The sequence below is a fragment of the Vigna radiata genome, chromosome 4, assembly GCF_000741045.1.
Source record: "Vigna radiata var. radiata cultivar VC1973A chromosome 4, Vradiata_ver6, whole genome shotgun sequence".
In the NCBI taxonomy this organism is placed as follows: Eukaryota; Viridiplantae; Streptophyta; class Magnoliopsida; order Fabales; family Fabaceae; genus Vigna; species Vigna radiata.
In genome coordinates this window covers 5,781,151-5,799,713 of record NC_028354.1, presented here as the reverse complement: position 1 = coordinate 5,799,713, position 18,563 = coordinate 5,781,151, and the positions used below count along the sequence as shown (strand labels likewise).

Below are 18,563 nucleotides of genomic sequence, written 5' to 3'. Positions count from 1 at the left end.
TAGTAACTTTAATATTGATATTAATCACGACAAATAAGACATTTTTCAGAAACAAATTGTCACATGTTAAGACTTGTTCATTTCTTGATGACATTGCAACACATTGAGTTGATTTTTATTAGAAAGTGAATTTAGACTTAATTTAAGATCAAAAAAACTTGTATGATGAGATTTGTATTTCACTTATATCTTATAAATTGATCTTATTTATAATCTATACGAGACTTCTAACACACTTTCTTCATGCTGAGATATAATTCGATAGTGACCAGACAACGAATGATACATAATATTCATTGTCTAATATCTATTAATAAAATATTTTTCATATCTTAACAATTTTTACATATCAAACTTGTTAATTTCAAATGCTCAACACATGCTTTTACATTTCAGTAAATTTTCCCATACGATTACGTCAATCCAACTTGTCTCACGAAGAAAAGTCTATATTCCTAAGTTTCAACATTTTACTGTTCACTTTCCTCACACCAATCATGAGAGCAACTTGTCTTGCAAGTTGGGGAAATCAGTCATCTTTTTCATAAATAAAAATGCCATTTTTGGCGTATCTTGTATTGGCTAAGACTTTTTTTTTTATTGCACTTGACTTGAGACTAGACTGTTATAGTTGACAATTTTTCATGGATGTTCCTGGATTGAAAATCTACTGTGACTTATTAGCAGGAATCATCTTGAGACAATTGAGGAGTGTTCTTGTAGCAACATGTCTCTGTCTATGCACAGGTAGCTTCAACAGCTAAACTCTTTGCAACTCCTCTACAAGGATCTCCAAATGTATCAATTGACACTCCAACGCTACAACTGCTTGATCCAATGCAGGCCTGTTTAAAATCATTTCATGAGTCAGTCTAAACCAAATAGAAAACATATCAATGTAACAAGAGAAAGAGGAAGCTAAATAACACCTTCTGCACTATGGACAAAGCCTTGTTGCTGCTGCAGCGTCCATGGTAAAAGTTCCCACAAGTTCCAAGGGGGGTTCCGTAGCTTGCAAATTTAATGGAAGAGATGACCTGATTATGCTGAGGGCATGTGAGTGATAGTACAGGACCTACGTCTCTTCCTGATTCTGTGTATGAGTTCCACAATTCTACTGGTGGTGGATGAGAATCAGATACATGTGCACACAAACTTTCTATCTGTTTTGTGACAAAAGATATTTGTGTTGGATCACCTCCCTTTTCCTCAAATAAAACAAGGATGTTGCCACTTGGTTTCAACCACGATCGTGGTACATGATACCTGCAGGATTAGTGAGTGCCTCAATGATATTATCAACCAAAGATTATTTTCGTTTTTCAACTTCACTCATTTATGATATCCATCACTTACAGTGTCTGTGATGGTTTTCCACAATTCCTGCGGCATTTGGATGCACTGTAAGGTCCTCTATAATTGCAAGAGTCTGTGCAACCAGCATCTGAAGCTACAAATGTAGGCCAGTAGCGGCCAATGCTCTGCCCATTCACCCAAGCCTCACCTTTCCTCATTCCCGTGAAGTCAATTGCAACTGGACTTGTGCCGGATGGAGCAGCAAAGGTTGTCTGATCCAACATGAACTACATTAGTTAGTAGCAGAAGTGTTTTTCCCAACATAGCATTCCCTTCATTTTAATGATTTTATGCTAATGCAAGTTGAAGAAAACAGCTGAAGACATTGCTGGTAAAACTATACGAAGATATGGGAATTGTAATAATTCTAAATTCCCTTATTCATAACCAGTAAAACGAGGAAATGAAAATCATATTACCTTGTACCAAGTCAAAGGTTGGTTCTTAGGGAAGGTAGACTGCGAATTCCACTGTTCAGAACTTCCACTAGACAGGCCTAAGTCTTCACCTTTGAGTCCAACCTGTATCATAAAAATTTAAGACTGCATTCTATGATTTTAACCAAAACGGAAATATGGAATCCAATTTACTTCAGTTTTACATCTTCTAGGCTCCTGAACTAAAAAATAGCACTATTCTTCTATCATGAACTTATTGATCTATGAAATTCATTGGCGGGAATAGAGAAAATGATTGTAACATACAAGTACACTTAAGCATTACATGAATCTCACCAATGTTTACTTGATTAAGTTATATACAAAGGAGAAAGAATGGAATTTAACCAAATGAGAAAACTGACTTGATATGTCCACTTCTGGGAGGAGAGATCAAGTGTACTGGCATTCTCCAAACCTTTCAGTACCACTGGACCAGTGATCCCCGCTCCTGATAAGTCAAAAAATGCTCCATAGTTCTGTTGTGTATAAGATTTAATTAGTTGATGTTAGTGATCACTGATATAAATCACTGGACGAGCAAGAATGATAATGTGGAACTGAAACTAACAAGCCAATGCATAATTGCATACTATAAAAAAATAATTTCATATCTTGTAAATTTGTTTATATAGTATGGTGTGGAAAATTTAACCTGAAGTCCCACAGTTAAACTCAACAGATCAATTGTGTTCTTTCCAGCCACTAGGGTGACAGGGATGTCCACAGTGAACCTAGCTTTGCCACTGTTGCCTGCTTGACTCCCTGAGAAGTTTTCAATATATGGCAGATAATTAAAATTAAGTAATTCAAGAAGAACTTAATTGAAAGAGTAAACTCTGAACATTTCAGGAAGGAGCAACGTTCTTATGTCCTTACTTGATTTCAGATTAACCTTAGATTTTATTTTCTCTCATCTTTAAAGAGACTGAAATTTTGCATAACAACAAAGACTCAAAATTATGATCATGTTAAGATTTGGTGGATCCTCTTCTCCACATTATTTAAATATAGAGATTCCGGTTCCTGTACAACAGGCCAGTACTTAGTGTTTCGTATGATTCAACAGATTTGATTTTCATTTGGGTTAGATACATTATAATGTTCTAAGGTCATACAACTAGATGTAATTTGATTTAAATTGATTTTGTTCATCAGCCAAGAATTAATTATGTCTGCAATTTTCAATTCTGACTTACCAAAGTCAACATAACCAGCAATTAAATATGAATCTCAATTATATAAACAAAAACATAAGAATATTCAGGAAGAAAGAGCTTGTATTGTAGATACATAGTTACCCCAATATATCATCAGTTTTACTTTTATTTACCTGCAAGCTTCCCATTGACGAAAGCATGAAGGCCATGACCAAGCGACTCAATATGAAGGGAAGTCTGAGAACTAGCACCATCGTTATGATCAATGCTTTAAGAAACAACAAATAACAGTGTTAACAAGACAGAGAATTAAGGTCAGAGGAAATGTCTTTCAACATGTAGGCCTATTATCTACCTTAATGAGTACCACAAGTAATCACTTTTATCAGCAGTTGTATTTATTTGCTCCAATAATCCATTTTGTGAGAATGTATCGGCCTTTGAAACACCCACTGGTTCACTTATCCAACTCCATCCTGTACTAGAAGTTTCTGAAGAACCAACATCTTGTTTTGAAGATTCTTTTGTGAAGCTTGAAACTGAAGTAGCAGAATTAATCTGCCATGAAAAATGTGATTTTAATTATATGCTACTTGCTTCTTGGACTAGCAAAAAACAATCTTTTTTTTTACTATAGATGCATTAATCACAAAATGGCTATATTCATTGCACTTTCATATTAACTCCAGTCAATTAAACTATTTATTAGATAGGGAAAATCAACCAGCAACACATTTAATGTTTGGGAGCCACTTAATAGTGAAGCCACATTAACATGAAAAAGAAGTTGATGAGGCGAACCTTTGCAGTGTTAAGCACTACATTTTTGCAGTCTGGTAAGATGCTCACAGACCATGCAGGCAAGTGATATGAGTTGCCACTGAAATTTACCGTTACATCAGATTTGGTGTCTACATTAGCAAGGAACGCTGAACATACAGATCCTGTCTTATAAACTGCAGCCTGTGGTTTAGACAGTAAAAAGATACATTGTGGAGAGACTAATTTTTCATAAAGCATATACGTGGTAATGCAGAAAAAAGATAAGCATCAGCATGCAATAGCATTATTGCAAAAGGAGGTCGCCAGTGTACCAATTCATAATCAAGTTAGCATTCCATTATTACCGGGTATTTCAAGGGAAAGAAACTTACATAAAATTTATAAATAAGGAGCATTACAAATAAGTTTATAAAGAAATTCCATCCAAAGACATAAACCATTCATACCTCAAGGTTTGGACCAAGGGATACAATTGATGGATCAGTAGCTATTAATGCTTCTTCACAAAGCTTTATGGCCTTATGAACATCTTTAAGGTGACCCCACTTAGGCTGTCTAACAATTCCTGAAGCATATGGTAGAGATAATTTTTAAAAACCCACACAAATTTGTCCAGTGTAATTTGTCTTATACAAAAAATTAATAAATTCTACATGCAAAATACTGTTCATCCAACTTCTTCAATGCATATGGAAGCTAAGGAGCCCTCAACTGACAGTTGGTAGCATAACTGTGATGTCTGCAATGTCAATAAAATAAATTTAATATGAAGGAAGAATGAGTGCATACCATACTCATCAATTGGTGCATCATAATCATAACTTGTAGCAATGAAAGGTCCACCAGAAGTTCGGTCAAAGTTGGTCCCTCCATGGTACTGTTTGAAAGCAAGCAATATTAATGGTATCATATTCTTTCTCGAAGAATGATATCAAATGAAATGCAGACATCACATGTAAGGTTGCATTACCATATAGTAATTTTGAAATGTTCCTCCTCGCTGAAAAAAGCGTGCCACAGCAAATGCAAGATCTTCCACAGGTCTGAAAGGAACAGCACCACCAAATGAAAGAAACCTACCATTCCAAAGAATTTAAAACAATAGAAACAAAGCCTTATTCCAAAAAAGTTCAGAAAATAGAGAAAAATAAAGAAAAAAAAATAGACTCTAATATGAGATACAAAAACTAATCAGATAACATTTCAAGGGATATATTTCATTGAAATAACTAACTGACTTAAATAGAAAAAGATGCTAACCATCCACTCCAATTCTCAGTCCACATTTTTGGTTTTGTGTTAGAGTTTGGTGTAAATTGATCGCAGTAAAATCCATTGCATGTATTAATCTGCGGGTTGCTACAGTATCAATAAAGTAAAAAGAATGTAGACAGAACACCCTGATTTCTCCTTCAACGAAGACAAGCAATCTAGTAAAACAGAAACCACCAACCCTTGATGTTGAAAAATAAACAGGACAAAACCTACAATTGGATCAGGAGCATCAGCTTGTTGACACATGACCCAAGGAACCCCTGTATCAAGAGATGTAGCCATAGTTGCAGCCCACTTGATGTAGGATTTTCCCGCAGCACCGTAGGAAGAATCAATGTTTCCATACTCATTTTCAATCTGGCAATTGAAAGTACTAACATTAGCATATTGACAAACTATTGCAATTTACAGTCATACCTCTAAATCTGGATGTTAGCAATTTCTTTTAAACAAAAAGAACGTGTTTTTATTAAATGAGACTAATCTGTAAGTACCACCAATGTAAAGATTTTTGCCCTTGATTAGAAAGTGTTAGGTGTGACATGCAAGATAGTTATTATAACTATCAATTAATTATGATTAAATTCTTATTAAATTAAAAGAAGAGAAACCTGAGATAAAATAATAGGTCCTCCCTGTGACGCATATAGGTTCTCTTGCTTCATCATATCAACAATTTTGGCAGTGAACCGCTTCATTTCTGCCTGAAAACAAAGTTGTTGGTGAGTAAACTCGAATCCAAGGACAGCAGCACAAAGCAGAAGGAGGAGGATTACCTTGAATGGCTCATTATCAGTTCGGAACTTGATTCCCGGAATGAAGTGCAACCAAAGAGGGAAACCACTGTTGAAAAATGAAACCCCGAATTAGACATGAACACCCCCAGAAAATATAACACAAAAGGAACAAACTTTACCCATAGTTCCATTCAGCACAAACGTATGGACCAATGCGGAGATGCACATAGAGACCGGCCGCTGCCACTGTCTTCACAAATTTCACCAAGTCCTTCCTCCCATCAAAGTCATACTGCCAATTTTTTTGTTAGTCTTTTCATCCAAAATCACACAAACAAACTGCTCAATAGTTCATGCTTTAACAAATGCAATGCTGATACTGGAAGCCATAGGAGAATGCAAAATTAAAAAAAAAAAAAAGAATTCAAAATGGAAAGAGAACAATCATAACCTGTGCTCGAACTGGTTCGTGTATGTTCCAGAAAACATAAGTCTCTATTACATCCAATCCTCCATCTTTGGATTTTTGAATAAGGTCAGGCCACATCTGCAACATTTCCCTTCTAAGTTCAAAAACCACGAAGAAGTCACAGAGAGAGAGAGAGAGAGAGAGAGAGAGAGAGAGAGAGAGAGAAACCTCTGGAGTACTACGAGGGTAATGAATGGAACCGGAGATCAAGACCCTGCGTTTGCCATCGATGACTAATGCTCTGTGATCATACTGCACATTGGCACAGAACAACCCGGGAGTGTGGATACTGAGAAACCAAAACAAAACCATCACAACATGCGCCGCTCTCATATTTTGTCTGGTAGAGTTTTGGCACCTCAGAGAGAAAGGAGCAAACCCACAAGAAAAGGAGGAGGCTTTATTGAAACCAAAATGGCAACAAACAATGGGGTTGCCTTGTTTGTTAACACAATGCAAAGCGATCTTGCTTTGCTTGATTTGTTACTTGTGCCGTGCCTCACATGCGTGTGAAATGCAAATGCCGCTTTCCAGAGAGATATATAAATGGGAAGTAAAAGTGGTTGAACTGAAAGAGATAATAAAACTTGGAGAGAGGGAAGGGAATCAAATGGGAGAAGAAGTAGAGTGAAAAGTTGAGCTAACAAGCTATATATGTACATTTATGATTTATTTGTTATTTGTCATTTATTCTGCTGTGAGAAAAAGACACTCCAGGTGTCAGATGTGTGTGTCAACAAAGAAAAAATGGTTTGTCGGTGAGCTTGTCGTTTTGGTCTGTCGGCGAGTCAACGGTGAAGGGTGGAGCATAGGAACAGGGGTCTTATTATAGCAATGGCGGTCAAAAATGGGTAGTTAAAAAGGAAAGTAGGATATGGTGGAGAAGGGAGAAGCAGTAAGTGGTGACTTTCATGACTTAGGACAATAATAAAAGGTATATTATAGATTGGAAATTGCTTATGTTAAGATTTGTGACAAAATCTAAGTATAGTTTAGGTAGGGGAGACAAAAACACAGGTATGGCAACTGTAACTCACCAACATGTTTCAGACCATATTTATTCACCCTACTTTTTTGTTCTTTTTACCGTATTTATTTGGACTCAGTTGCATTGCATGAAGCATCGTTTTGTTTGTGTCTTATGTTAACTTTACTTCCTTCAATCAAAAATGGTCTCTAACATTCACATGTTTCAAAATTAATATCCTTATTTGATTTTTCAAAATTAATATCCTTATTTTTGTTCCTTATATTTCTCTTCATTCTTCTAACTTTTTTTCTTCACCAAATTCTATGTTAGATGTGTTAGTAAAAGAAGAGTATAGTTAATCACCTTTTTTCTATAAACATAAAATAAAACTAAGAAAATTATACTAAATAGTGTGTGAGGGAAATAAAATAAGTGGAATATTGTGGTTAATAATTTAAGCACAAAGGGTTCTAACTTTTTTGTCAATAATTGTAGCTCACATTTGGTGGATGTGAAGAACATTATGTTTTATAAAAAAATGTCTTGTTTTTATTGTTTTTTCTTCCTCATCCATGGTTATTGGAGGATGTGGTTTGATAAAGAATATTTCTAAAGGTTTTATGACCAATAGGGTGGATGGTCTTAAAATGTTTTATAAGACAAAACCTTTCATAGAAAAAAAAATTTAAACACAATAACACTTATCTAAGTTCTATTACCATAATTATATATATGAATAAGATTCTATTTTTCTAAACATTGAAGTTCAATCATTACAAACTTATTTAGTTTAAAAAAAGCATGATAACTTAATGTTCTTCTTTTCTCATTTTGTATACTTTTCGTTTTTTTTCTTTTGAAAAAGCACATATTTAATATTCTAAAAACTTACATGAATTATGTTAAAAGTTTTAACTTAATCAGTTAGAATATACATATACGAGTGTAAATTTTATTAAAAATCTATTTTATAGAAATTAAATTAAATTTAAAGTTATTTTTTAACAAATTTCGTCATGTTAATATATAAAATAATTGTGAAAATATAAAGACCAACAATTTATAAAAGAAAATAATATACATACTAGAGCTGTTAAAATGGGTCACAATCCGCAGACCAATCCAGTCCATCACGGGTTTGAGCCGGGTTGGGTTTGAAAAATTGTATTTATTTATGCGGGTCAGATTTCAACCCGGCTCATGCGGGTTGAACCCGTGGTGGGCCGGATTGGCCCATCAACCCACCTACCTAATTTTGTTTTATTAAAATTTAATTTTAATTTTATAAAAAAATATTTATTATTATTTTTTGCTTGAAAAAATTATTTAGGTTCTCTATTTTTAAAATTAATTAAACATCCATGTTGGAAGTGAAATTTTGGAGTGAAATTTGTTTAGGTTTGAATTATAAAAAGTTTGTATTTTTTTTATATTTAAAAAAAAATGTAATTAAGTGGGTCAGTGACTCAACCCGTTTACCCACCAACCCGTGGTGGGTCGGATCGAGTTCAAATTTTTTTAACTCGCTAATAAACAAGCCGAGTTGGATTGACTCACTAAGTGATCAACTCCTGATAGACCGAGCCGGGTCGAGTCGGATTACACGTTTTGACAACTCTAATAAAATCACTATAAAAAAAATTATAAGTAAAAGTTTCTTAATGATTTAAAAAGAATCAATATTTCAAATAAAGGTAAAAGTAAAATAAAGATATTCAAAATTTTACATTCTATAAAAATAAACAATTAATAATTAATGTGGAATTTAAAATTTCAGAATGAAAAATTCACACTGGCAGAACTCAACGTTTGATCACTTACTTCAATTTCATCCATCTACTACAACACCTAAATGACAACGATCTCTTCCTTATCTTTATTTATTTAATTTCTGAATCTCTTGAATTTATGAATGAATATGAAATACATTAACTTGCAAGCACCATGGATGAGTATTTCCTAAGCAGCAAGCCCACCATAAATATTATTATTAGGGTTCATACTCACTTTATCACCTAATTAAATTAAAAAACGACGTCGTGGGACAATGAAACGAAAGCCACACAAATTGCAGGACACTTGGCCATAGCATGCATTTTCAACAACTTGGCCTTCACAATCGCTTCTCACATCATATTTAATTTAGTACCGATTTTTATTAAAATAGAATCATGTTATTTTTCTTTAAATTAAATTAAATTTAACAATATGAATCTTATATGAACCTAAAACTCTAATATATATGTTTAATTACTTCAAAATATTTTTTAAAATACACTTTTAATTTTAATTTGATTCATACACCACTACAATGACAAATAACAATTCTAATGAATTTGGACAATTACCAAATGTAGGGACAAAAATCAATGATATTCAATTTTACGTAGATGAAAACACTATTATAACATAATTTTACTATTTCTCTTGAATTGTTTTTAAGCTGTAACAAAACTAATTAAAATATAAGAAATTAAAATAATAAAATAAGATAAAGTAAAAAGAGATATAAAGTAAAATGCATTTCATTTACCTAAATGTCACTTCATTAAAGAAGCAGGTGCCTGCCAGCCAACAATACATGTCATTTTTTTCTTCTTTAATTTTTCTTATTTCAGAATAATATCTGATTTCTTAAATTAAACATGAAAAATAATTAATATTTATATATTTGTTGGTCATCCTAAATAACTCATTTTTAATGTTCTTTTTGTTTTTTTTTCTTTTGTTTCTATTCTCCTTTATTACACAATTATTAATTATTTTTACTAATTGTTTAACTTATTCAGTATATATCAAGTTTACTTAGATCTTTAATATATTCTTCTATTATAATTTTAATTATACATTTTTTTTCTGGTATGATTTTCTTATGTAAACATTAATTTTATAAAATTAATTTTTTTAGAATATATATTTAATCACTTTCATTTCATTTTAACTTTTTATTTATTGTTGATTTTTGTTAGATAAAAATGTTTGGTTATCAATTTTAAACATTCAATCGTATAATCCTTAGTTTATAAGGTAAACTTAAAAAAAATATTTTCCCTTTTCTTAGTTTTTAAATTTTAATTACTCTTCTTTTATTATACAAGTTTTCATTTTCTTTTCCAACTCGTCAATTTTTTTATATTCATCAATTTCACTTAATTCTTTATTTTCCATTAACTGTTACGAATATATATATATATATATATATATATATATATATATATATATATATAATACTTATTATTAAATTTTGTGTAATGTTGTGAGTTCTCCCATCAAAAATCAAAGACGAGAAGAAGAATAAATGTGAAGTTTTGTATAATTCAAAATTGAAGTAAAAAAAGAAAAGAAAGAAAGACTATAATTGATTATGGATATGAAGTAAGGAAAGAAAGACACAAAAAGCATAACGAATCATGGCATAAAATCAGCAGGAAGCTTATGTAGTGAAATTTTTAAAAGGATTTATTAAAAAACAAAGACTATAATTGATTATGGATATTTTTTGTTATAATAATAAATAGTTTAAATATAATATTGAAAAAAATAATAAAAATAAAATTGTCTTATTTGTCCTTACTCATCTAATATCGATATTCAAACAAATGTGAAAGATTTGATAGAAAGCTTCTGTAGCAGGCTTGTGTAATGCGACAGTGCCTTAGCTGCGTTTGATGAGAGAAACTGAAAATCTGAAACGTGATCTCGTGTTAAGTTCTGCTTATCATGCTTATTATTTATCATAAATTCAACTCAATATTTATAAATATTATTTACTGTGAATTTAAAATTTTATTATAGTTTTGATTAATTAAATTACTAATTTGAGTAAAGTGTTTTTTATAAGTACGGCCTCTGAAATTTGGATATAAAAAAGAGTATAAGAAAATTAATTATAAAGTAAATCGGAGAAAATGTAAAAGAGTGTATTGTGTCAACTCTACCTCCAAAACATGAAACATTATGTAAAATTTGAACAAGAAGCTAATTTTAGTTTTGAAAAAAAAAGTTGTTTTATTAACTATTTTTAAAAAAAAAAATTTGACAACTTTAATTAAGTTTCCGACGTGCTCGTTTTAAATATTTTTTTAAACATAAATTTAAATAGATTAATAAAATAATAAAACATATTTTATTATAAAAAGTTCGTTAAAAAAATTATAAAAAATTATCAGTATCTTTTATTTAATATTAAAACAAGTATGAGGAGTGCAATTTTTGATCTAATTGTCTGGGACCACACTTTTTGCCCACCAATTGAATTGATGGAATACTTTATTTCTTTTAAGTAATTCATGGTGTAAGCATTAAGCAAGTGAAGCAGGCATGTCACATGACAAAACTCTGTTCGTGAAAACTTATGTTTTCTGGTTTGATTCCTCAAAAAGAAGACATAACAGGTTCTACTCTGTAAAAATTTATAAGTTTTCATCTTTGTACTCACAATCATATGTGAATCTCCTTTTCCAATTAAAATGGAGTGCAGCTGAAGAGTGATCCCTCTTTTTCATTTCTCTAGCAAATGGGATTCAGATCATTTCCTTTTCCTATATAATGAGATATGATTCATAATGATAAAATTTACTTGTTTTTTTTTTTTTTCTCTCTCTCTTCACTATTGTTCTTTAAGAACATAAAATTGAAATTGGTGTCAACTCAAATCAAGCCTTTAAGCACAGTTTGCTGACGTCTGACCAAGATAATTATATTTTATAAATGATTAAAGATGTAACTTCAAACCAATCAGTATCTTAATCAAATAACCACTGGCGACTTAAATTTCCTTAGTGGAATGGTGAAGATGAAGTGAAAATAAGTGTTTGTCAAATAACCTTTCATGGTGCAATAAAATAAAAAGTTGCAGAAAGAAGGGGTCAAATAACTAACATTTCCTTCTTTGTATGCATAGGACAATGAGAAAATTTCATGAGCTAAAACAAATAACGCAATGACCCACAGGCATTGAACACCGAGCAAGTAGCAATTCATCATCAAACTTGCTAAAACTGGGAAAATAAATAAATAAATTAGGGACTTGTTCCTTAAGATATCAGCAAACACTTTGATTCTCTTACCTATTTCAGAACAATTTCCAACTTACAAGCCAACGCAAAGCAATCATGGCCATCTTTTTTTGCCCCCACACCCCACTTGAGATTCTACTGTTTTTCCTGCATTTCCAAGCAAAATCCAACTCTCCATTGACACACACACACCACCTTTCAATAATGCCCAATCTTATAATCTAACACCAAAGCTTTGCTAAATGCTAACCAAACATTCCACCTAATTTCAACCTCATCCTCATCAACACCTCAATAAATTCCACACTCTTCCCTCACTCCAACACCAAGGACCACTCTTCCACTCACTGATTCTCATAACACAAAAGATGCTGCTAATGATGATGATGATGAAAATGAAAATGAAGAAACACCATCTCCTCTCTCTCTCACTTCTCCTAATGCTTCTCTCCTACACCACCACCGTTTCAGCTCAAACCCCAGCACCATCACCATCCTCATCCCCCACAGACATCATCAGAATCCTCAAAAAGGCAGGAGGCTTCACCACCCTAATCCGTCTTCTCACCACAACGCAGGTCTCAACCCAGATCAACGCCCAGCTCCTCAACTCAAACAACGGCTTAACACTGTTTGCACCAAACGACAATTCCTTCCAAAGCCTCAAACCTGGCTTCCTCAACTCCCTCAACGACCAACAGAAGAACGAGCTCATCCAATTCCACGTGCTGCCCACGTTTGTTTCCATCTCAAACTTCGACACTCTAAGCAACCCCGTCAGAACACAGGCCGGTGATGACCCTGATAGGTTGGCGTTGAACATCACAAGTTCCGGGAACCAAGTGAACTTGACAACCGGCGTCGTTAACACCACAGTTGGTGGCAGTGTCTACTCCGATCACCAGCTTGCCATTTATCAAGTGGACAAGGTTCTTCTTCCCAGGGACTTCTTCGTTCCCAAGCCTCCACCACCTGCTCCTGCACCTGCAAAGGCTAAGGCTTCTTCTGCTAAGACATCTACAGACGGTCCTGCTTCAGCTGATACCCACTCTTCTGCTGCTATCACTTTGAAACTCAAAATCTGGTTCTCCCTTGCAGTTACAGCAGCAGCAGTATTCTCATTGTCACCATGACACCTAAACCAACCACGTTACCTGGGCTCCAATGTTGTTGTGCTTTCTTAATTTCCACCTGCTTTTTTGTCATTGGTTGGATTCAAGGGGAATCGTGAACTTTTTGTAGCACATTTTCGATTATTTTTCTTCTTTTTCATTTTTATTTTGGTTTTTTTGTCTCCGTGGTGAAACATGTATTCGATTTTGAAGGTACTTCTTTCTCTTCACTCGTTCGCGTCTCGTGTTATATTGAGATTTTCGTGTACTCTTGTAAGCTGCCAACAGAAAATGAGACACAAGTTTCTTTAGGTATTTTTCTTCTAGTGTGTAGGATAGGAGAATAACGTTAACAACTTTTCTAATATACTACAGTGTATTCGTTGATCCTTGATAGAAAGAATTTGGCTATCTAACTAAGGGCCTCTTTAGTTTGAGAAAATATTAAAAATATATTAGATAATAAGGCTTTAGTTATTCAACATGTTTTTAATCAGACATTTGTCATTTTTATATCAACAGTTAAATTTCACATTTAAATTTAAGTAGTAAAAAGTAAGTAAGATGACAATGAAAAATAAGAGTCATATTATCCCGTAAAAATGAATCAACAAAAAAAATACAAATATATTAAGTACTTGACAAAATAAAAAAATTAATTAAAATTTAATTAAAACACTTACATTATATCATAACTCAAAATTTAATTATATTGTTATTAAACAAAGATATTCTGATCTATCCAATAAAAAAATGTGTTGTTTACTTTATGTATGAATCATTGAATTTTATGTCTTTTATAAACTGTATCTCCATTTCATTGTAATGGTCCATGGTGTGAAATTTTTGCGTGTCTAATTTATAAAAGGATAATGGTGAGTTGAGACACCTACACTTATTTAATATTATAATAAAAAAATAAAAAATAATGTACCATTAAATGTGTATAAAAAAATATTTACTTTTTGTAGAATAGTTATTTGTTTCCAAAATGTATGAGGGCTCCACTGCAACCTCTATTTTTGTTTCTTTGTACAAAATTACCACATCTGAATTTCATATTTTATTCAAAGTTACATACTGCGATCCAATGCACGAGACACTTATAAAGAAAAGATCCTTATAATGTCCGTGACACATGAGACAATCCACTAAACAAACTACATTATACTTTTGCTATAGGTTTTACTGTAACATTATTTCTAAAACCATTATATTTTAATAATTTTTTAATAATAAATGATGTATTATTATTTTATTGATTCATATATTTAAAATGTAGCATGATATATAATCGTTATATAAGTGATTGTAAAAAAAAAAAAAAAAAAAAGTGCTCCCTTGTTTCAATCCTGAATGACAGCTTACCTTAATCCCTTCCAACACATGCATCCGACTCTTCTCACGTCTTATTCACATATTCATCTCAAATGATCCAACACCTTAATTATATCCCAACACAACAATCCTCAATGTATAAATCCCTTCCTTTCATCTTTCCAACACATCAACCAACCAAACATTAGAGCCTTAATTTTTCCAAAATGACAAAACACTCTCCTTTTCCCATTGCACTTCTCTTTTCCCTCTTGCATGCAACCGCTCTAACCGCTCTATCTCCCACCAACGCGCCGGCCTCCGCCCCAACAAAACCCTTCACTCCCACCGACAACAATCCCGGCGCCACCGACATTGCATCAATCCTAACACAAACCAACTCCTTCAACATCTTCCTCCGCCTCATGAAAACCACGCAACTCATCAACCAACTCAACTCCCAACTCATAACCATAAAATCCGGTGGCTTAACCATTCTCGCACCCGAAGACGGCGCCTTCTCGGAGCTCCCACCAGGCTTCCTAAACACGCTCTCCGACGGCCAGAAACTGAAGCTCGTCCAGTTCCACGTCCTCCCGGACTTCATCTCCAGCGCCAGCTTCGACACCCTCACCAACCCCGTTCGGACCCTCGCCGGAAACAAGCCCGGGAAGGTGGAGCTCGACGTGATAAGTTACGGGGGCAGCGTTAACATCTCCACGGGACAAGTTAACACCACCATCAATGGGATCGTATACATGGATAAGCATCTTGCTGTTTACAAGGTAGGTAAGGTGCTTCTTCCTTCCGAGTTTTTCCCTACTAAGAACAAGACAATCGTGGCTGCACCAACTCTGCCGCCGGCGCCGGTTACTGAAACGGCGAGAGCCCCTGAACCGGCAAAGGTGAAGCCGCCGTCCTCCGAAGAATCGTCGGGGTCGTCAACGCAGGTTGTTCCCACTGTGACCTCTGGAGGTATGAGAATCAGTGGGGTGGAGCCTATTGTTCTTGGTGTTGTCTTTTTGAGGTTTCTGGGTATATAGGAAATTGATGTGTCTGAATATACCAACCAATTGAAGAACTAACTGTTATGTTTTGATGGGTTGCGATCTTTCTATCTATGTATTTGAAATCTTTATGAATTCATAACTGTGAGTGCTATTCGACTTTCTTACTTTTAAGCTTTATCTTTTTCTAAAATATTAGACTAATAACTATAACAATTATTGAAAAATACTCTAATATTAATTTATATTTCATCCTTTTAATGAATAAATTTAGCACTTCAAAATTAATTATATATACACAATAACATGTCTTAGAAGGAATTTGTTTAAAAATAAAAATATATAAATTATTCAGGAAACTTACAAATTTGTTTATAAATTAATTTTTGTTAGTAATTGTAATTAAAGCTGATTAGACTTTCTATGCACAATGACCCTTATAATTCCATATAACCATTGAAGCAAATTACTCAACCTATCTATATTTTTAATCATATAGTAATTTTTTCAGTGATAAAGTATTATTATTTAGGTACAGTTACATACTTTGAAATAAAAGATTGGAAAATAATATTTTGATACTAATTTTTGACACTACACACATGTCAAAACGTGATTGGACGATTTCAAATTAAAAAAACTGAGACAAGGGCATATTTGAAAGAAAAAAACCAAAGTTTTTTTTTTAATTTAAAATTGTCCAACCACATTTTGACACATGTGCAGTGTCAAAAAATTGGTGTCAAAATATCATTTTTCCTAAAAGATTATTAAAAATATTTGTATATAAGAGGAAAATATTTGTATATAAGAGGATATGAAAAATATGTGTAATTTTGAAAAGTAAGTAAAAGATGTGTCTCCTTCAAATAATATCCAAACGGTTGTGTGTGAGTTGAGCTCTAAATCATCAGCCATGGATGCACCACCTTTCATCCATTCTTTCTATATCAAGTTCTACCCATAAATTATCATTAGACTTTTTATGAAAAGAAAACCTAATGTGACACATAAATTATCATCAGACTTTTTATGAAAAGAAAACCTATGTGACACATAAAAAAAAAAAAAAAAAAACAAGCAACTAATTTTACAAAAAGTGAACTATCATACCAATAAATTTAAAAAAAGAAAACTTATTCATTAATGAATTTCCCAACAACATAGTTAAAGTCAAGAGCAAAAACTTTAACATTCAATTTATGGAAAAAATTTACTAACAAAAATATGCGTAAGCAATAAACATTATAAATTGTCGATAAATGTTATTGACAAAACCATTACCGATAAATATTTTCATCAATAAAAATTATTATTTACCAAAAACATTTTATCAATAGATTTTGTCACTAATTAAAATTCTAAAATATATGTCAGTAAATTATGTTTTATAAAATTTTGTCTGTAATTTAATATTTTCTTATGGTTATTTTCTTTATGATTTTAATAATATTTTTTTCTTTCATGTTGGAGTGATTTTGTTTATATTAATTTGTTTCTAAAGTTTTTTTTTTTCTGTTTTATGTTTAATTGCAAAAATTGCCAAACCTAGTGGAATTTAGTTATTCTTCTCATGATAATGTGGATACATATCTTTACTTTTTAGGCTTAGAGGTAAAAATGTTGCAGCCATTAGTTTACATTTTTGTTAGGATTCCATTTTCAAACTGAGATATATTGAACTTGTTTTACATGTTATATATGTTGAAATATTTTCTAAAAATAGATTGAGAATGATAAATAATGTGTACAAATTTGGTAGTGGTGGTGTTAACGTTATTTTTTTTTTTTTTTTATTGAGCATTGAGTGGCAATGAATGATAGTCTGGAAATCGCCTCTTATGTCAATCAAAATTTGGAATTGTAACAAAAATAAATAAAAAAATTAATTCAAAAAAGTTTGTGAAACCTATAAAATAGAACCATGAATTCCTCTAATCCATTATAGCATTATAAAAAATATATTAAATAATGTGATATATAAATAAAAAATAGTTTTAAAGCTTTAAACAAAATTGGAATCCATTATTCAAGAGCCACATTTTGAACTTTTTAATTTAAATTATATTTCTTAAATTGGAGATTGAGAGATGAGCAGAAAATATGAAATATGACAAGTGGACAAACATTTTCAAGAAACCAGGTACCCTCATTTTGTCTGCAAACCCTAATAAAATTAATTATTGTACTAGACATTTATAGTCATTGATGCAACCACATATATATTCATGGAATAAAGGGCAATAAAGTACTGAGGAAGATTAATTAATAATTCAATGATAGTTTTATTCATCTTATAGGTATATGTATACTATTTTTATAATTTTTGTCCTTGTTTCATTTGCAAGATACAATTAATCCACCATGCATTTATAATAATGAGACACCATTAGGATAAAGACTCGCTTCTTGAAGACATCAAAAGATCTTTTTGAAGAGAATTATCACTCTACTTAAACTTGAAGACATGAAAAAAAATCAACTTCGTATTTGTGAAACAACATCTGATAATTGTTGGAAATTCAAGTGTGTGAGTCTAAGTTTCACACATTGGATAAAAATGAGAAAGTAGAGTATTATATAATGATAAAAGACTCATTAACTCATTACTTTAAAGTTTTGTGTAGAAAATGGTGTCAATCCTTTTTGTATATAGTTGGACTCAAATATTATTGATATCGATAACATCTTTCTTAATAGACCCAACAACAAGAGTTGATTCCGAATCATTTAGGACTTGTGAACTTAAATTTACATAACATCCACCAAGATTCTCACATAAAATTAGGACCCTTGGATTAATCTATAAGTCTCTCATTCTTGCTATATAGAGTTTGAGAGAAATTTTTGCTATTTAGGGACACTCATTGGCAATAGAATGAAGAAAGAATATATATATATACATATATATATATATATATA

The 18,563-nt window shown here is 32.2% G+C and overlaps 3 protein-coding genes across 3 annotated transcripts; 2 read left to right on the top strand and 1 right to left on the bottom strand.

Annotated features, from left to right (window-relative positions):
* Window positions 1-390: 390 nt before the first annotated feature.
* Window positions 391-6,851, bottom strand: LOC106759271 (beta-galactosidase 8-like). Its single transcript, XM_014642362.2, has 19 exons — window positions 6,386-6,851; window positions 6,200-6,295; window positions 5,928-6,040; window positions 5,788-5,854; window positions 5,623-5,715; window positions 5,225-5,368; window positions 4,997-5,085; window positions 4,707-4,812; window positions 4,526-4,613; window positions 4,183-4,301; window positions 3,755-3,916; window positions 3,309-3,511; window positions 3,127-3,221; window positions 2,449-2,558; window positions 2,159-2,272; window positions 1,776-1,877; window positions 1,357-1,568; window positions 930-1,266; window positions 391-845 (listed from the first exon to the last, which is right to left on the bottom strand). The coding sequence occupies exons 1-19, from the start codon at window positions 6,548-6,550 to the stop codon at window positions 738-740; spliced, it is 2,523 nt and encodes an 840-aa protein (XP_014497848.1). The 5' UTR covers window positions 6,551-6,851; the 3' UTR covers window positions 391-737.
* A 5,490-nt stretch (window positions 6,852-12,341) lies between these two features.
* Window positions 12,342-13,547, top strand: LOC106758584 (fasciclin-like arabinogalactan protein 12). Its single transcript, XM_014641508.2, has one exon. It carries the CDS (start codon window positions 12,574-12,576, stop codon window positions 13,336-13,338), a length of 765 nt encoding a protein of 254 aa, XP_014496994.1. The 5' UTR covers window positions 12,342-12,573; the 3' UTR covers window positions 13,339-13,547.
* Window positions 13,548-14,812: 1,265 nt separating this feature from the next.
* Window positions 14,813-15,795, top strand: LOC106758923 (fasciclin-like arabinogalactan protein 12). The gene has a single exon (XM_014641936.2). The coding sequence runs from the start codon at window positions 14,862-14,864 to the stop codon at window positions 15,675-15,677; it is 816 nt and encodes a 271-aa protein (XP_014497422.1). The 5' UTR covers window positions 14,813-14,861; the 3' UTR covers window positions 15,678-15,795.
* Window positions 15,796-18,563: the final 2,768 nt, after the last annotated feature.

Coding starts and splice junctions, on each gene's coding strand:
- LOC106759271 (XM_014642362.2), bottom strand. CDS start 6,550: ATGAGAGCGGCGCATGTTGTGATGGTTTTGTTTTGGTTTCTCAGTATC. Junction 6,296..6,385: donor ACCCTCGTAGTACTCCAGAG/GTTTCTCTCTCT, acceptor GAAATGTTGCAG/ATGTGGCCTGACCTTATTCA. Junction 846..929: donor CTTTGTCCATAGTGCAGAAG/GTGTTATTTAGC, acceptor GATTTTAAACAG/GCCTGCATTGGATCAAGCAG.
- LOC106758584 (XM_014641508.2), top strand. CDS start 12,574: ATGCTGCTAATGATGATGATGATGAAAATGAAAATGAAGAAACACCAT.
- LOC106758923 (XM_014641936.2), top strand. CDS start 14,862: ATGACAAAACACTCTCCTTTTCCCATTGCACTTCTCTTTTCCCTCTTG.